We start from the raw sequence: 18671 nt of genomic DNA, 5'->3' as shown, positions 1-18671 counted from the left end.
CAACTCACCAATCACTGTGTCCAGATGTCCCTGGAACTCATTTTTGACAGATATAACTACTGGAACCTCATGACCAGTGAACATGTTGAGGGCGGTGACCTCAGTCAGGCTGTCTGCACATGGAGGGATCAAAAGCTCAATGAACCAAACATCTGAATATTGGAAATCAAAAGGGCTTTTCACACTTGAAATGACTTAATCTAAACCCCAGATAAACAGAATGCTGAGTTATCTGTTTCACGTTTCACACTGCTCATATGTTACAAGAGGTTAAGAAATAGCCCTGGGTATTAGAGGTCTGATGATTCACACTATACACATCCCACTAAATCCTGGGTCTTATTGGCATATTTGCGGTGTCAACAGTAGTGTTAGGTTAGTTAATTAAAATTTTTTATATATTACTCATTACTAGTTACTCCCTTACTTACTTATTACTCCCAGCCAACAGTAATTAGTTACACTAGTTACATTACTTTTCCAATAAAAAATAAAAAAATCTATAATTGCATAATTTTTACAGTCTGTGAATCCATGAAAGTTACAGATAAAGGAAGAGCACAACTTGCTCAAATCACCCAGGTCTTGCATTTGTCTGTGCTTAGTGGTTCTTGAAGCACTGACTCCAGCTGCAGTCCACTCTCTGTGAATCTCCCCCAAATTTTTTAATTGGGTTTTGTTTTACAATCCTCTCTCCAGGGGGCAGTTATTCCTATTGCTTGTACACTTTTTTTAACACATCTTTTCCTTCCCTTCGCCTGTTGGACACAGAGCTCTGTGAACCGCCAGCCTCTTTTCCAATGACCTTTTGTGTCTTGCCCTCCTTGTGCAAGGTGTCAATGGTCGTCTTTTGGCCAACTGTCAAGTCAGCAGTCTTCCCCATGATTGTGTAATATTTTTTTTACTACTTTTATACCACTAGGCTATTATTTTTCTGTAAAATGCACACCTAATCTGTCAAATGTCCACCATAACAATGTTTGTGGTAACTGTGGTATATGCTGAATAATTGACCTTTCACTAAGCCACGCCCGAGAACCGCCACAGGCCAATCATGGTTTAACAAACCGTTAATAAGCGTGGAAGGTCTCTCAATCTGTCGAGCGAGGGAAAAATGCCGAAGCATTGTGCGTATGCATTGTAAATTTGATACCGGTATCCTAAAAGTTTGGATGGTGTGGTTTTTCCTGAAACCTAAAACCCAATGGGAGAAGTGCCGGACGTGGATCAAGCAGTGTGGAAGGTCTCATTCACAACTAAATATCGATGGGATTAACAAAAACAAATATGTGTGCTTCAATGTAAGAACATGTTAATGATAGCTAGCTAGCTAATTCATCATTGCACATCATTGTTTGGAAATAATAATGGTTCTTTGTTCATAATGCATATATTTGAACATAAAATATGATTAAAGGCCAGACGGATGCTGACTGACATAGTTTAATAAATATTTTAGCATTTTGTTAATAAACGGTCTACCCCCGAGTACCCCAATCTGATCGCGGCTTTTCCAGGGTTAGTTCTATAAGCGGGAGAATGTTATAATTTCAAAGTGGTCAGGCTAATGTCTTGTGTTTATTCCACAAGACTTATGGATAAGATGTTTGATTTATAATTATTAGATTATTTTCATAAATTTCACTTACCCTGCCGTGCGTGAACAAAGCTGTTCTTCAGTTTGTTTTTCCCATTTGAACAGTCAGCGTATGAGGCAGCTGCTGCTTGCACTGGGACCTATAGGCTTCAGCTTCAATTTTGATCAAAATTTTTTCTAATCGGTTGCATATTATGTCGTGGATATATCCCTCGAATGCATACTGCAGTGCAGTCCCTTTTGTCTTGTTCTCTCAGATATTTCACATGTTCACCAAAAATTACTAATCATCTTATCTTGGAAATGTCTAATGCTGCATTTACAACAGCCGCGGTAGAGGCGGCAAAAACGCGCTACTCACGCATAGTTGGACGCTTGAACTTTTCAGTTTACTTGCTTCATTCGCGCGTGAAATTCTAGTCATTCAAGACATTCACGTGGGAATTTGCATCATGGGAGGGGCTTCTGCAACTCTGCTGAGACTCTGCTCGCTTCCTGTAAGCACGTCACTACTACAGTAAGGTCATGATTGGTTCCCCACGGGAACGCGCCACGCCTACCGCGCCGCAGGATGCCTCATTGCGTCTTTGCATTGACTTAACATGTAAATCACCCGTGCTTGCCGCCTATACCGCGGCTGGTGTAAACGCAGCATTACACCACTGCATACATACTGTCATAGACTTGACAGGCATGAAAGCTTGACAGGCGTAGCAACAGTAACTAAGAAGGGCGGGGCTTAGCGAAGGGTCAATTGACTCCGGTCCTTTAAATTATTTGAAAATAATGCACACCCGCTTGGCGTCGTGCCACATTACCACCTTGGGTGTGCATTATTTTTGAATAATTTAATGGCCTGTCGTCAATTATTTCTTACCTGTAATTTAATAAACCTGTAAAAGCATTAACATATATACTAAAATCTGCAACAGGACTCAAGCAGTTGGAATCAAACAAACATGTTGGCCGAACGAAAAAGAGCTAGATTCCTAGTGACGTTTTGACAAAAAGTAACTTGTAACAGGTCAGTTTTAGATGGTAACTGTAATATTATTACACTTTTTTAGTAATTAGTTACACTACTCGTTACCAGGGAAAGTAATATTATTACAGTTATCTGGTTACTAGTAAGTAGTTATTGCTATTATAGTAACTAGTTACTGCCCAACATTGATAAACAGTAATGATTGGATAAACAAAGCAGCGTCTGAAAAAACAGGGCCCTACCGCTTTAAATAACTGTTTGTCTTGTGCTTCTGCATCAGTAGCAGTGTTTCCATTCACCTATTTTTATACACATCATATAAAATAAAAATAATATACTTTTCCTATCCAATAAGAAACACCTTTATCTAATAAATTCCTCTATGCGTTTTAAAAATAGATATCCTCGATGTGGTTTATTTACAAATTTTTATGCAATATTCCAATTTTGCACATAAATTTGCTACTTCGGATAGAAACATACAGTAGCTAATGACAAAACAGGTTGCTACATAAATACATGTTTAACCTCCTGGGATCATTTGTACTCCAGTTAAAGTGTTTTCCGTCACCTCTGACATTTTTTTTACTGTCCTTTAACCAATTAGATGACTGTCTTCACAGTACGCAGATTTTCTGTGACAGTACACACAGCTTGTAATATGAGGTACAGAGTTTCTGATTGGCTGAATGTTGTTAAGCATCGAGTCAAAACATTCTAAGGGGCCAGTCCCACCAACAGCGCTTTAAACGCTTGCAAACGCAAGGCGCGACGCACTGCCTTTTTTAAAAAAGAGCAGTGCGACGCGGCTTTTCATATTGCTAAGCAACCACCGAGTCAGCTGTCTTGTCAATCAAATATTGAAGCGTGAACGCTCTTTTGCTGTTAACTGTCATATTAGCATAAACTTTAAAAAGAGGACGCTTGCTCTGACCTTGTTTGAGGGTGAGAGAGTGAGTGAGTGGAGTCCGGTTCTTCAAAGCAACTGTAAACTTCCCTCACCACAACGTAAGGCCCGCCTCTCCCCTGATTCGATTGGACAATGGAAGACGCGAATGACGTCAGGCGCTTCTCCGCTCTCAGCGCTCCTTCAAAAACGCGTGCGCGGCAGACGGCAAAAAACCGCAAGGCGCTCGTCGCGCATAAACAGCGCGCAAACGCGCCCTACCCATAGAATATCATTCAAAAAAGGCGCCTGCAACTGCCATAAACGCTTTTGGTGTGACTGTAGCCTAAGCCTGCCGCGCACGCGTTTTTGAAGGAGCGCTGAGAGCGGAGAAGCGCCTGACGTCATTCCCGTCTTCCATTGTCCAATCGAATCAGGGGAGAGGCGGGCCTTACGTTGTGGTGAGGGAAGTTTACAGTTGCTTTGAAGAACCGGACTCCACTCGCTCACTCTCTCCTGCGTGTTTGTGCACCTCTCACCCTCAAACAAGGTCAGAGCAAGCGTCGGCTTTTTAAAGTTTCTGCTAATATGACAGTTAACAGCAAAAGAGCGCTAACGCTTCAATATTTGATTGACAAGACAGCTGACTCGGTGGTTGCTTAGCAATATGAAAAGCCGCGCCGCACTGCTCTTTTTTAAAAAAGGCAGTGCGTCGCGCCTTGCGTTTGCAAGCGTTTAAAGCGCTTTGGTGTGACTGCGCCCTAAGCCTGCTTAGTTTCAAGCTGTACACATTTAGCACCGCCACAAAATACCCAGGATAAAATGCGGTAATAATTCACTGTGCGAAACGCTCCTTTACCCAGCTTTAAAATAGGGGTTTACAACAAACATTTCCCAAAGTAAACTGTCGTGCAAAAAGGCCCAAGATTTAGTTCCACTTAAACATTTAGAATTACTAAAAGAATATTTAATGCAAGACTTCATTAGAACGAATTGGAACCAGATAAAACTCTTTAACTGAGATCTTGTTAGGAGAAATCTGTTCTCCATGGACGTGCTCTACAGGGGATGATCTAGGGAAAACATTAATATCCCTAAGAGGTTCTTTACAAACATCGTTGCCCTTTGCCCAGGTATTTGTGTGTACGCGAGTTTCGTTGTCACCTCTCCCAGGTCTCAGAGCACTAAGCAGAGCCGTTTTGAGAAGAGAGGAGCCGTGTAGCAGGCGGTGGGAGGGCAGGATTGCAACATAGGCAGCTCCAAACACAGCCTCTGGAGAACAGGTGTATGCAGATAACACTTCTCCTGTGTCTTGACCATCCACCTGAGTGAGAGAAACAGTAAACAAAAATCCATTCATAAACAGACTCAAAGACACATACAGTGCACAGCCACCTCCAGCTAAGCTGGTGAAAGCACACATTTTGCAATTTTTTTTTATAAAAGGAGCCATAGAGCTGATGAAACCCAGATCTTTTTCTGCTTACACAAGAGCTGTACGGGTGATTCATAAAGGAAGCATGCAGTACCTTTAATGTGTGGTTGAAAAAGCACCCTGAACAGTCTCCAATCCAATTGGCCTGCATGCCTTTGACACCATACCATTCTGGGAGATCAACCAAAGCATCCAGCAGGGGCTGCAACACATAATTCATAAATATTGACTAAATAATGTAAATAATGTATGCAAGGGAACCTGAAAGGTCAAATAACACACACAGTTTCTGCTTAATCTCATGTTAACCTAGAGTACCTGTAGAGTAGTATTGCATTCTTAATATCTCCGAAAAGTTGTATTAGATTTATAAAAAAAACAGATCATCTGTACCGCTACTTTCCAAAAAAAGCAGAGGAGGTGTACATGGGCGGGGCGAGTCTCTAGCAAACAACACAAACAAAACATTATCCCACAATATCAATATGATTAACTAGATGTTTGTGTTGTTTACATTATATGCACGTTTGTGCCGATTTCCAACAAAACAGACGTTTGTTGCAGGTTTACTTACCGCCTGCGACTCATAAACGGTTCTTTAACCACTGGGACCGCCTCATTTCAACAGAATCCAGCGTTACACAAACACACTTGCACAACTCCACTGCTACCCCAATGCATTCACTGTTCCCATAATTCTGAACAAGCTTAAATTTCCCTCAAAAACAAATACACACTTGGTGATGTTGATTTCGTGTTGTGACTTCCATTGTTCCAGCACTCGTTACATAACAGAAGCAGTAGTCGAAAAAAACGTTCTGAAACTTGTACGAACCAGAATCCAATTCTTAAAGCAACACCAAAGAGTTTTTTACCTTAAAATAACGTTTCCAAGAAAGTTTCAGTCGTTCATCCACTCAAAACAGGGTGAACGGCACTTTCACATTCGCTTTCAGCCCTCTATCGGCCAAAACCGCATTAAAGAAGTTTCCAACCGTCGGGTCGCGGTCCTGTAGTCCGAGTCAAAACTACAAAAACTTGCTTTACGGCAGGCCTACAATCCAATCAGAGCCAGCTATGCTGCAGTATTTTTTTCGACAGTGGTAATGGACAATTCCGCTTCTAACCTGTAGGGGGAGGAAAGAGCAAAAACTCTTTAGTGTTGCTTTAATAACGGTGTTAATAAATCAGAAGGCATGAAATACTATAAGACCCCCACCTTTAAATCATTCCCAGCCACTGACGAGTCAATTAAGAGAAAATGCTTCTCTGCCAATGACGAGATTTTACGTCAATCCATATTTCTCCTATGATCCACTAGGTGCCGCTCTTACCCAACTTATAAACCCAAAAGCATCCACTAATCCAAAAACAGTAAAAATTCTGTGCATGTTTTGATCATCTTCTGAATATGATCTCTAACAAAAGTCCTTTACAAAAATGCAATTATCTCAGCTTTTTCAAAATATTTTGACAACATGCTTACTTTTATCAAAGCAGCATTTTTGTAACTGTAATATTCGGTTGTATCAGAGAAATGTCTCCAGTGTGATTAGACACATGTTTTTTATGACTTAGCTATTACCTCAAAGTTTGATCCCCAAAACTGAGCACTTAATAATAAAGACAGCAACATGCAGGTTGAGTACTACTGGACTGCCATTGAGATGAATATGCATGCTATTGGATAGATATACTTCCAGGAAACCAACTTACCGTGTCTGGACTCATATTACAAGTAAAGAACAAAGCTTGAGGGCCTCAAGCGTCTAACAAACCCCTTAAAATATCAACACACACACAGACTTCGGGCTAAAAAAGAAGCTCTGGGTGTGTGAAAGAAAAGGCAAATGGAAAGAAGGAAGCTATGCATAATAATGAAGGTTAAGGCCAAAAGGGCTCAGCTGGGCTACTAAGCACCAAAAGGATGAGATCTGAAAAGCACAGGGTTGGGTTTTGATATTTTGCTCCTCTCTGTCACAATCCATTAGCAGTATCACTCACAAAAAGCTGCTCTCCCGTTGGAGAAGATATATACAAAATAATTGAAGGCTACCCAAATGGTGTTCCCTGCCTTAGCACTTATTAATGACTCAGACTTACTCTCAGACAAGACGTTAGACACTGTAACAAGAATAAGAGAGCAGTCTACATTTCCATCAGGCTAGAAAGTTGTCCTGAACAAGACAATAATTCAGGTTCATCTATTCTCCTTGGCCAAAAAATACCTGGAATGGAGTAAACAGTCTGACATTCAAAGTGTGAAATCATTACAGACTGTCCTCTTGTTCAGGACAACTTTCTAACCTGATGGAAATTGAAGATGGAAGTGGAACATTTGAACTCAGATATTCCCGCCTCTGAATATGAGCACCATGGTTTGTTGCGAGGCCAAATTAAAGAGCACCTACCATGCTTTCGATAACACTTTACTATATTGATATTTGGGAACACATATTGATTCTTTACTATGACTTTTGCCTCAATAAAGTCCTTATTTAGTGCTAACTAATAACCAATAAAGTGGGTGTTGCAGGATTTAGGTGTTTAGGTGTGGGGTTGGATTAGGAATTGTAGAATTGCGTCATGCAGAACAAGGCATTATTATGGGTTTTATACATTTACATTTACACCCTTTGGCTGACACTTATATCCAAAAGCAACTTCAAGTCATACAGTACAATTAATAATGTGTTTTCCCTAAGACTATATCTAATGCATGGTACAGTTTCTACCTTTGATTGGAGCCATTTGGGACTTCTGAATCACAACCTAGGAGTATGCAGCTCTTTTATAAAACTCTCTGTAGAATTATGGAGATTGTTTTTCATTCTTTCTGCCTTGAACAGTATGTAGATATGGATATGTTTAAAAACTGTTAGGTTAGATCTGCAATCGACAATAGTGCTCAGCTGCATTGCTATGTGAACACTGGTTTGGTAAGGGTTATGTATTTAGTTGTGGGCAGATTTACACCTACAAATAAGTAACAAGATTGCAGATCTCAGATTCTTTTTCATAGCTAAATTGTGGAGGGTTTAAAATTACAATCTGTAATGTTCTGACCAATATCTACAAGGGGTCTTCGATTAACTTTTTCACTAAATTCTCCAATCAGTAATATTCAACCAAGAGTAGGTTTTGCTTTCTGTTCATAGCTTTAAGCAAAATACTCTAAAATGCTGGGTTATTTTTACCCAGCATTGGGTCAAAAAGTGACAAACCCAACCTATTGGATTGTTATTTAAGATATTAAGCTTAAGCTTAGATATTAAGTTATTTTAACCCAAAATGCTGAGTTGTTTCAACCCATTGTTGTGTCCAAAAGAAACTTTTTTTCTGGGTTAATTTAACCCCATGCCTGGATTGAAATTAACTTTTTTATTTTATTTGTGTAAACTCTGTGCAATGTGTGTCTTTCACTTGGAGCTTTGTGAGGTTCTCCACAATTGACTTGTACTTGTGTTACATTAAATAATTTGTAAATGCACACTTTCGGCTTTAGAGAGACGGGCTCCAACATGGAAGTTTACACAGATGGAGAACATTTTAAATCATGTAAATGTATTCTAGCAGTGCCCAAAAATAAAATTACAAACTTAAAAATTGAGCACAACAGGGGCTCTTCAAGGACTGTAGTACTAGACAAAAACTATTTATTCTTTAGTTCTAGGAAAATATCATAACTCAACACAAATCAAACCACAAGCACAGATGCAGTCAATCACATTTACACAAAAAAGATGTAAAGTAATCTCTTATCTGGCTTCTCACAGTCTGTAATGCAAAAGAGAATTTCATTAAAGAAACAGAACCACCATTTAGACTGCAAACACACTTCGATGGGATTTTGATACGCTGTGAGATGTAAGAGGCAAACAAAACGCTCAAAGGACCCAAAACTGCCAAATAGCCAAAGCAAAGGCTTAATGTTTCTATTCAAAACTGTTCATGTTTTCAAATAAGATGTGGTTGAACAGAACTATAAAGAACATTTCTGAAAGCATATATAGAGTCTCTATGGAAACACACAAATCTACAAAACTTTGAAGAATTAGAAGATCCTTCAGTGCATGCAGAGCTACTGCATTTATATTCACAGTGTTTTGCTTGAGTGACAAGATCTTATTCATGAAAAATTCTTTGTAAAGAAATGTGAATGTACCAAAGATATTTAAATGACACCTATTTCACATTTTTACGTTTCCTTTGTTGTGTAAGTGTTAGTTCATGTTAACAATATGCAAAAGTTTCAAACCCCAAAGAAAACAATCGTCTCAAATGTAAATCTCTTTTCTTGGACTACAACAAACACGGATCGTAGGCAACAGTTTACTTCCTGGGATTGGTGATGTAGTAAAGACCGACATTATCAGAATTTCTCCCGCTACGAACTCACAGCCTGTAAGTTAAAGGAATATTCCATTTTCTTAAAAGAAAAATCCATATAATTTACTCACCATCATGTCATCCAAAATGTTGATGTCTTTCTTTGTTCAGTCAAGAAGAAATTATGATTTTGAGGAAAACATTGCAGGATTTTTCTCATTTGTCTTATCTAGCAAAACGATTGTCATTTTTGACAAGAAAAATACAAAATATCCACTTTTGAACTACAACTTCTCGTCTGGGTCCGGTCGTGATGCACCAGCGTGACCCCACGCAATACGTCATCACGTCAAGAGGTCACAGAGGACGAACGCGAAACTCCGCCCCAGCGTTTACAAGTGTGGAGAAAGAGGACCGTTCCGACGTTATTGTATGTCAAATGATACTAATTAATGTCTTTGTGTCAGTTTATTGTTCACAATGATCCGCAAATGTGCGTTTTATATATGTAACACGTGACCTCCCTACGTCACTACGCATTTACGTTAGGTCGCGCTGGACCGGACCTAGACGAAAAGTTTGTGGTTTAAAAGAGCATATTTTTTATTTTTCTTGTCAAAAATGACAATCGTTTCGCTAGATAAGACCCTTATGCCTCGTTTGGGATTGTTTATAGTCCTTTGAAACTCCGTTGAAAAAAAATGTTAAGTGTTGAGTTAAGTAATAAATGTTGGGCTCTATTAAAGTCCATTAAAATGAGAAAAATCCTGCAATGTTTTCCTCAAAAAACATAATTTCTTCTCGACTGAACAAAGAAAGACATCAACATTTTGGATGACATGGTGGTGAGTAAATTATCTGGATTTTTCTTTTAAGAAAATTGAATATTCTTTAACTCCTGTTAGCATTGCGACTGAATCTTTTAAACATGGTAAGGAGCATCACATTTCACAACGTACAGATTAGCTGGCCAATCAGGGACACAGAGCTTTTCAAATCAATGAGTTTTGTACAAAATCAGTGCGTTTCAAAAAGACAGGGATTTCTGGAGCTACAAAAATGTACGGTATGGGGAAAATTATGTGTTTTTTTTAACCATAACCCTGCGAACACATTGTATTACACCAAATAACATTGTATTTTAGCAATGAAATAGATGCTCTTTAATATTAACCAGATGCGCCACATAGATATAGATATGAATGGGGAAGATCGCCGCTCTAGTCCCGACACCCAGTAAAAAGAGTTAATATACTGGACCCCTCTCTCGTGGACAGTTAAAAACCTGTCTCACTCCTTCCATTGTCAACCAGGTACTTTCCTTTCTGTCTCTGAATGATCTACTAGATGACAAGCAGTCAGGCTTCAAATGCACCCCCCCCCCCACACCATTAAATCAGCACTGCGATCAGTCACCAAAGAATTACGTCAAGCAAAGGCGGAATCCAAATACTCGATTCGGATTCTGCTAGACCTGTCGGCAGCCTTTTACACAGTCAATCATCTGATCCTACTAGCCACCCTATCAACAGTAGGGATCACAGGTACCATACTCAATTACTGCACTTCTTGTATTATTGTCTACCTATGACAAATCGCTTTTTTGTTTCCTAATCTTTTTAAGTCGCGTTGGATAAAAGCGTCTGCCGAATGCCTAAATGTAAATGTGGTAAAATTATTTGCTTGTAAACATTTTACTAAGGGAATAAACATGCGCAAATTGCATGTACTGTTGAAATTTACACTCAAATGTCTACATATTTTTATTTTCATTTATGCATCTAAAAATTACAAAATGCAACATTAACATGCAATAAAACAATGTTGATAAATACAGGTATGTTTTTGATTTGTTGAATGTTGAACTTAGTTAAAATATACTGAGAAGGTCCAGTAACCAAGAGGAAGATTGCAGCACATCTCAATTCTCACAAAGATGCGCTCTCTGTCTTGCATCATTCAAGGTTGCCTGGTCTCCACGAGAACACAAGTCTGTTCTTTGCAATCTTGGAATTGAGAAACGGCCTTACTGTCCTGGACACCGATGTGCCAGCAAGAAATGCACCAACATTTTTTTTACTCCGTTATGTTTTCTATTATGTTTGTGTGAATTGCAGTATTTTATATGCAGCAGCGCTATTGTTCTGCTAATTCAACATACACACTTTTCTCTTAATTATGGAATGTGCAAACAGTGAGGATTGGCCACCAGGCCATGCACATAAACAAAAGGCTACACCATTCATCTTAACTGTCCAACACATGGACATTTTCAATATAAATCACAGACACGCACACACACACACACACACCTAGAGTGAAAATTCGAGTGACTGTGAATCACAGGAACATGCTGTGTCACAACACATCTAACCGGAACACTGAGCTGCCTTGCTGTTTACTTCCTTCATAGGCAGTTTTCCTAATTTAAATAACCACAGTCAACACTCAACATACACTGTAAAAAGTCCTTGTTGCACTTACATTTTTTTATTTTATCAACCTGAATTTAAAATTCATTTCAACTGTCTTGATTAGTGAGTAATAATAAAGCTAAAATATAGCTGCAAGCAGCGATACCGGGGTCAAGCCAAACATGGCAAAAAATGATTCATACGTGATGACTGTCATGATTTAAGATCTAAGTTTGCATTAGTTTTATGAAAAAAAGCAATTTTTTGTATCTTGAGACCACTAGGTGGCACTGTGCTGAAAGAATAGATGGTGCCTCAGGTCATGACTGTGATGACACATACCAAATTTAGTGTAAATACAATAAAGCGATACGGAGATATAGCCTTAAATGACTTGACCACTAGGGGGCACTGACCAAAAAATAAATTGTGACTCAGGTCTTGATTGTGATGACACCCACCAAATTTGGTGTAAATACAATAAAGAGATGCAGAGATATAGCCTTAAATGACTTGACCACTAGGGGGCACTGACCAAAAAATAAATTGTGACTCAGGTCTTGATTGTGATGACACCCACCAAATTTGGTGTAAATACGATAAAGAGATGCAGAGATATAGCTTCAAATCTCTTGACCACTAGGGGGCACCGGAAAGTTTACAAGTCCTCCCAGAACATGTTGCTGATGAACCATACCAAGTTTCATAACAATACGCAATTGCGTTTCTGAAATACTTGAACTTAAAGAAAAATTCAAAATGGCCGACACACAAAATGGCCGACCAAAAACCATTTGGTATCGTTTGACTCGCCATGCCTCACGAAATCTAACAAGACCAGTCTCATAATTTTACATTCAAGTTTGCAGTAGTTATAAGCAAAAATAGACATTTTTTATATCTCGTGACCAATAGGGGGCAGTGTGACGAAATGGTGCATGCACCCTCAGGTCATCACTGTTATGACATAGCCCAAGTCTCATATTAATACGCAAAAGTTTTGCGAAAATACAGGCTCAAACACATTTTGGCGTGCTCGCCCTCGCATTCTTTGATACGTTATACGACAACGGATAGGTCTACCGAAAATCTTTTGATAACTTTTTGTCTAGAGTGTCTCTAGATGATGCATACCAAAAATCAAGCCAATCACACAAGCGCTCTAGGAGGAGTTCGAAAAAGTGGGTGTTCAATATAATTCAAAATGGCCGATAGGAAGTAGGTTTGACTCAGACATATTTGGTACAGTCGGACTCAGCATGAGCCAAGGAATCAATAGAGTGAAGTCTTATGTCATAGTGGCAATTTAATCAAATGATATAAAGATTTTAAAAAATGTATTTACATATCCTGACCACTAGGTGGCGCTGTCCTAAAGATTTATAGGTGCGCTCAGAACATGTCACTGATGAACCATGCCAAATTTCGTAGCGATACGTTATTCTGTTTGTGAAATACTGAACTTAAGGAGAAAATTCAAAATGGCCGACACACAAAATGGCCGACCGAAAACCGTTTGAAATCGTTTGACTCGGCATGCCTCAAGGAATCTAACAAGACCACCTTTGTGATTTTAGGCCAAAGTTTGAAGTAGTTATAAGCGAAAATAGGCATTTTTCGAATCTCGTGACCACTAGGTGGCGCTGTGACGAAACGTTGCAGGCACCCTCAGGTCATGACTGTAATGACATATACCAAGTTTCGTGTCGATACAATAAAGTTTTGCGAAGATAAGGCCTCACGTCCGTTTTGGCGTGCTCGCTGCTATATATGTTGTCAATTTATATGAGAACGCATTGGTCTATCAAAAAGCTTTTGATAACTTTTTGTCGTGGATGTCTCTAGATGCTACATACCAAAGGACATGCAAATCGGACAAACGGTCTAGGAGGAGTTCGAAAAAGTAGGTTTTACAAAAAATTCAAAATGGCGGAAAGATTTGCATGACACCAATGACATCAATGTGTGCATTTGAATCATCATGAGCCAAGGATTCAGATGAAACAAGAATTTAGTTTCTAGGACTCATGGGTCAGAAGTTATGAGCATGAACATAAGTGGATTTTTGGACTGTTGGTGGCGCTAGAGGGTTTGAGTCAGACACACCAAAGTTGCTATAGTAACTTCTGAGACTGTCCTCTACATGTGTGCCAAATTTCATAACTTTCCTATGTACGGTTCTATGGGCTGCCATTGACTTCAATGGCGGAAGAGGAAACATAATAATAATAATAATAATAATAAATATAGCTGCAAGCAGCGATACCGGGGTCAAGCCAAACATGGCAAAAAATGATTCATACGTGATGACTGTCATGATTTAAGATCTAAGTTTGCATTAGTTTTATGAAAAAAATTGAATTTTTTTCTAATCTTGAGACCACTAGGTGGCGCTCTGCTGAAACAATAGATGGTGCCTCAGGGCATGACTGTGATGACACATACCAAATTTAGTGTAAATACAATAAAGCGATACGGAGATATAGCCTTAAATGACTTGACCACTAGGGGGCACTGACCAAACAATAAATTGTAACTCAAGCCTTGATTGTGATGACACCCTCCAAATTTGGTGTAAATACGATAAAGAGATGCAGAGATATAGCTTCAAATCTCTTGACCACTAGGGGGCGCCGAAAAGTTTACAAGTCCTCCCAGAACATGTTGCTGATGAACCATACCAAGTTTCATAACAATACGCAATTGTGTTTCTGAAATACTTGAACTTAAAGAAAAAATTCAAAATGGCTGACACACAAAATGGCCGACCAAAAACCATTTGGTATCGTTTGACTCGGTATGCCTCAAGAAATCTAACAAGACCAGTCTCATAATTTTACATTCAAGTTTGCAGTAGTTATAAGCAAAAATAGACATGTTTTATATCTCCTGACCAGTAGGGGGCAGTGTGACGAAATGGTGCATGCACCCTCAGGTCATCACTGTTATGACATATACCAAGTCTCATATTAATACGCAAAAGTTTTGCGAAGATACAGGCTCAAACACATTTTGGCGTGCTCGCCCTCGCATTCATTGATGCGTGATACGACAACGGAAAGGTCTACCGAAAAGCTTTTGATAACTTTTTGTCTGGAGTGTCTCTAGATGATGCATACCAAAAATCAAGCCAATCACACGAGCGCTCTAGGAGGAGTTCGAAAAAGTAGGTGTTCAATATAATTCAAAATGGCCGACAGGAAGTAGGTTTGATTCGGACATATTTGGTACAGTCGGACTCAGCACGAGCCAAGGAATCAATAGAGTGAAGTCTCATGTCTGTGTGGCAATTTAATCAAATGATATAAAGATTTTAAACAATTTCTTTACATATCCTGACCACTAGGTGGCGCCGTCCTAAAGATTTATAAGTGCGCTCAGAACATGTCACTGATGAACAATGCCAAATTTCGTAGCGATACGCCATTCTGTTTGTGAAATACTGAACTTAATGAGAAAATTCAAAATGGCCGACACCCAAAATGGCCGACCGAAAACCGTTTGGTATCGTTTGACTCGGCATGCCTCAAGGAATCTAACAAGACCACCTTCATGATTTTAGACTCAAGTTTGAAGTAGTTATAAGCGAAAATAGGCATTTTTCGAATCTCGTGACCATTAGGTGGCGCTGTGACGAAACGTTGCAGGCACCCTCAGGTCAAGACTGTAATGACATATACCAAGTTTCGTGTCGATACACCAAAGATTGGCGAAGATACGGCCTCACGTCCGTTTTGGCGTGCTCGCCGCCATATATGTTGTCACGGTATACGAGAACGCATTGGTCTATCAAAAAGCTTTTGATAACTTTTTGTCTGGGGTGTCTCTAGATGCTAGATACCAAAGGACATGCAAATCGGACAAACGCTCTAGGAGGAGTTCGAAAAAGTAGGTTTTACGGAAAATTCAAAATGGCGGAAAGATGTGCATGACACAAATGAAATCAATGTGTGCAATTGAATCATCATGAGCCAAGGATTCAGAGGAAACAAGAATTTAGTTTCTAGGTCTTACGGGTCAGAAGTTATGAGCATGAACATGAGTGGATTTTTGGACTGTTGGTGGCGCTAGAGGGTTTGAGTTAGACACACCAATGTTGCTATAGTAACTTCTAAGACTGTCCTCTACATGTGTGCCAAATTTTATAACTTTCCTATGTACGGTTCTATGGGCTGCCATTGACTTCAATGGCGGAAGAACAAGGATGAATAATAATAATAAATATAGCTGCAAGCAGCGATACCGGGGTCAAGCCAAACATGGCAAAAAATGATTCATACGTGATGACTGTCATGATTTAAGATCTAAGTTTGCATTAGTTTTATGAAAAAAAGCTATTTTTTCGTATCTTGAGACCACTAGGTGGCGCTGTGCCGAAACAATAGATGGTACCTCAGGCCATGACTGTGATGACACATACCAAATTTAGTGTAAATACAATAAAGCGATATGGAGATATAGCCTTAAATGACTTGACCACTAGGGGGCACTGACCAAAAAATAAATTGTGACTCAGGTCTTGATTGTGATGACACCCACCAAATTTGGTGTAAATACGATAAAGAGATGCAGAGATATAGCTTCAAATCTCTTGACCACTAGGGGGCACCGGAAAGTTTACAAGTCCTCCCAGAACATGTTGCTGATGAACCATACCAAGTTTCATAACAATACGCAATTGCGTTTCTGAAATACTTGAACTTAAAGAAAAATTCAAAATGGCCGACACACAAAATGGCCGACCAAAAACCATTTGGTATCGTTTGACTCGCCATGCCTCACGAAATCTAACAAGACCAGTCTCATAATTTTACATTCAAATTTGCAGTAGTTATAAGCAAAAATAGACATTTTTTATATCTCGTGACCAGTAGGGGGCAGTGTGACGAAATGGTGCATGCACCCTCAGGTCATCACTGTTATGACATATACCAAGTCTCATATTAATACGCAAAAGTTTTGCGAAGATACAGGCTCAAACACATTTTGGCGTGCTCGCCCTCGCATTCTTTGATGCGTTATACGACAAAGGATAGGTCTACCGAAAAGCTTTTGATAACTTTTTGTCTGGAGTGTCTCTAGATGATGCCTACCAAAAATCAAGCCAATCAAACGAGCGCTCTAGGAGGAGTTCGAAAAATTAGGTGTTAAATATAATTCAAAATGGCCGACAGGAAGTAGGTTTGACTCAGACATATTTGGTACAGTCGGACTCAGCACGAGCCAAGGAATCAATAGAGTGAAGTCTCATGTCAGTGTGGCAATTTAATCAAATGAAATAAAGATTTTAAACAATTTCTTTACATATCCTGACCACTAGGTGGCGCCGTCCTAAAGATTTCTATGTGCGCTCAGAACATGTCTCTGATGAACCATGCCAAATTTCGTAGCGATACGCCATTCTGTTTGTGAAATACTGAACTTAATGGGAAAATTCAAAATGGCCGACACCCAAAATGGCTGACCGAAAACCGTTTGATATCGTTTGACTCGGCATGCCTCAAGGAATCTAACAAGACCAACTTCATGATTTTAGACTCAAGTTTGAAGTAGTTATAAGCAAAAATAGGCATTTTTTGAATCTCGTGACCACTAGGTGGCGCTGTGACGAAATGTTGCAGGCACCCTCAGGTCATGACTGTAATGACATATACCAAGTTTCGTGTCGATACACCAAAGTGTTGCGAAGATACGGCCTCACGTCCGTTTTGGCGTGCTCGCCGCCGTATATGTTGTCACGGTACACGAGAACGCATTGGCCTATCAAAAAGCTTTTGATAACTTTTTGTCAGGGGTGTCTCTAGATGCTAGATACCAAAGGACATGCAAATCGGACAAACGCTCTAGGAGGAGTTCGAAAAAGTAGGTTTTACGGAAAATTCAAAATGGCGGAAAGATGTGCATGACACAAATGACATCAATGTGTGCAATTGAATCATCATGAGCAAAGGATTCAGAGGAAACAAGAATTTAGTTTCTAGGACTCATGGGTCAGAAGTTATGAGCATGAACATAAGTGGATTTTTGGACTGTTGGTGGCGCTAGAGGGTTTGAGTCAGACACACCAAAGTTGCTATAGTAACTTCTGAGACTGTCCTCTACATGTGTGCCAAATTTCATAACTTTCCTACGTACGGTTCTATGGGCTGCCATTGACTTCAATGGCGGAAGAACAAGAAGCAGAATAATAATAATAAGAAAACTAACAATAACAATAGGGTTCTACGCCCCTTCGGGGCTTGACCCCTAATAATAAGAAAACTAACAATAACAATAGGGTTCTACGCCCCTTCGGGGCTTGACCCCTAAATATAGCTGCAAGCAGCGATACCGGGGTCAAGCCAAACATGGCAAAAAATGATTCATACGTGATGACAGTCATGATTTAAGATCTAAGTTTGCATTAGTTTTATGAAAAAAATAGCAATTTTTTCGTATCTTGAGACCACTAGGTGGCGCTGTGCCGGAACAATAGATGGTGCCTCAGGTCATGACTGTGATGACACATACCAAATTTTATTGTAAATACGATAAACCGATACGGAGATATCGCCTTAAATGACTTGACCACTAGGGGGCACTGACCAAACAATAAATTGTAACTCAGGCCTTGATTGTGATGACACCCACCAAATTTGGTGTAAATACGATAAAGAGATGCAGAGATATAGCTTCAAATCTCTTGACCACTAGGGGGCATCGGAAAATTTACAAGTCCTCCCAGAACATGTTGCTGATGAACCATACCAAGTTTCATAACAATACGCAATTGCGTTTCTAAAATACTTGAACTTAAAGAAAAAATTCAAAATGGCCGACACACAAAATGGCCGACCAAAAACCATTTGGTATCGTTTGACTCGGTATGCCTCAAGAAATCTAACAAGACCAGTCTCATAATTTTACATTCAAGTTTGCAGTAGTTATAAACAAAAATAGACATTTTTTATATCTCGTGACCAGTAGGGGCCAGTGTGATGAAATGTTGCATGCACCCTCAGGTCATCACTGTTATGACATATACC

At 39.5% G+C, this 18671-nt stretch overlaps 1 protein-coding gene across 1 annotated transcript in view; it reads right to left on the bottom strand.

Annotated features, from left to right (window-relative positions):
• The window catches only part of lars2 (leucyl-tRNA synthetase 2, mitochondrial), an 86810-nt gene that overhangs the window by 21902 nt on the left and 46237 nt on the right, over nt 1-18671 (bottom strand). Inside the window, exons 8-10 of the mRNA XM_055209917.2 lie at nt 4998-5105; nt 4633-4792; nt 9-113 (exon numbers count right to left, since the gene is read on the bottom strand). Coding sequence (XP_055065892.2) covers nt 9-113; nt 4633-4792; nt 4998-5105 — 373 coding nt within the window. The remainder of the gene's footprint in view (nt 1-8; nt 114-4632; nt 4793-4997; nt 5106-18671) is intronic.

Source organism: Misgurnus anguillicaudatus, chromosome 10 (genome assembly GCF_027580225.2).
Source record: "Misgurnus anguillicaudatus chromosome 10, ASM2758022v2, whole genome shotgun sequence".
NCBI lineage: Eukaryota > Metazoa > Chordata > Actinopteri > Cypriniformes > Cobitidae > Misgurnus > Misgurnus anguillicaudatus.
Note: the sequence above shows the minus strand (reverse complement) of the source record. Positions and strands in the feature narration are given on the sequence as shown.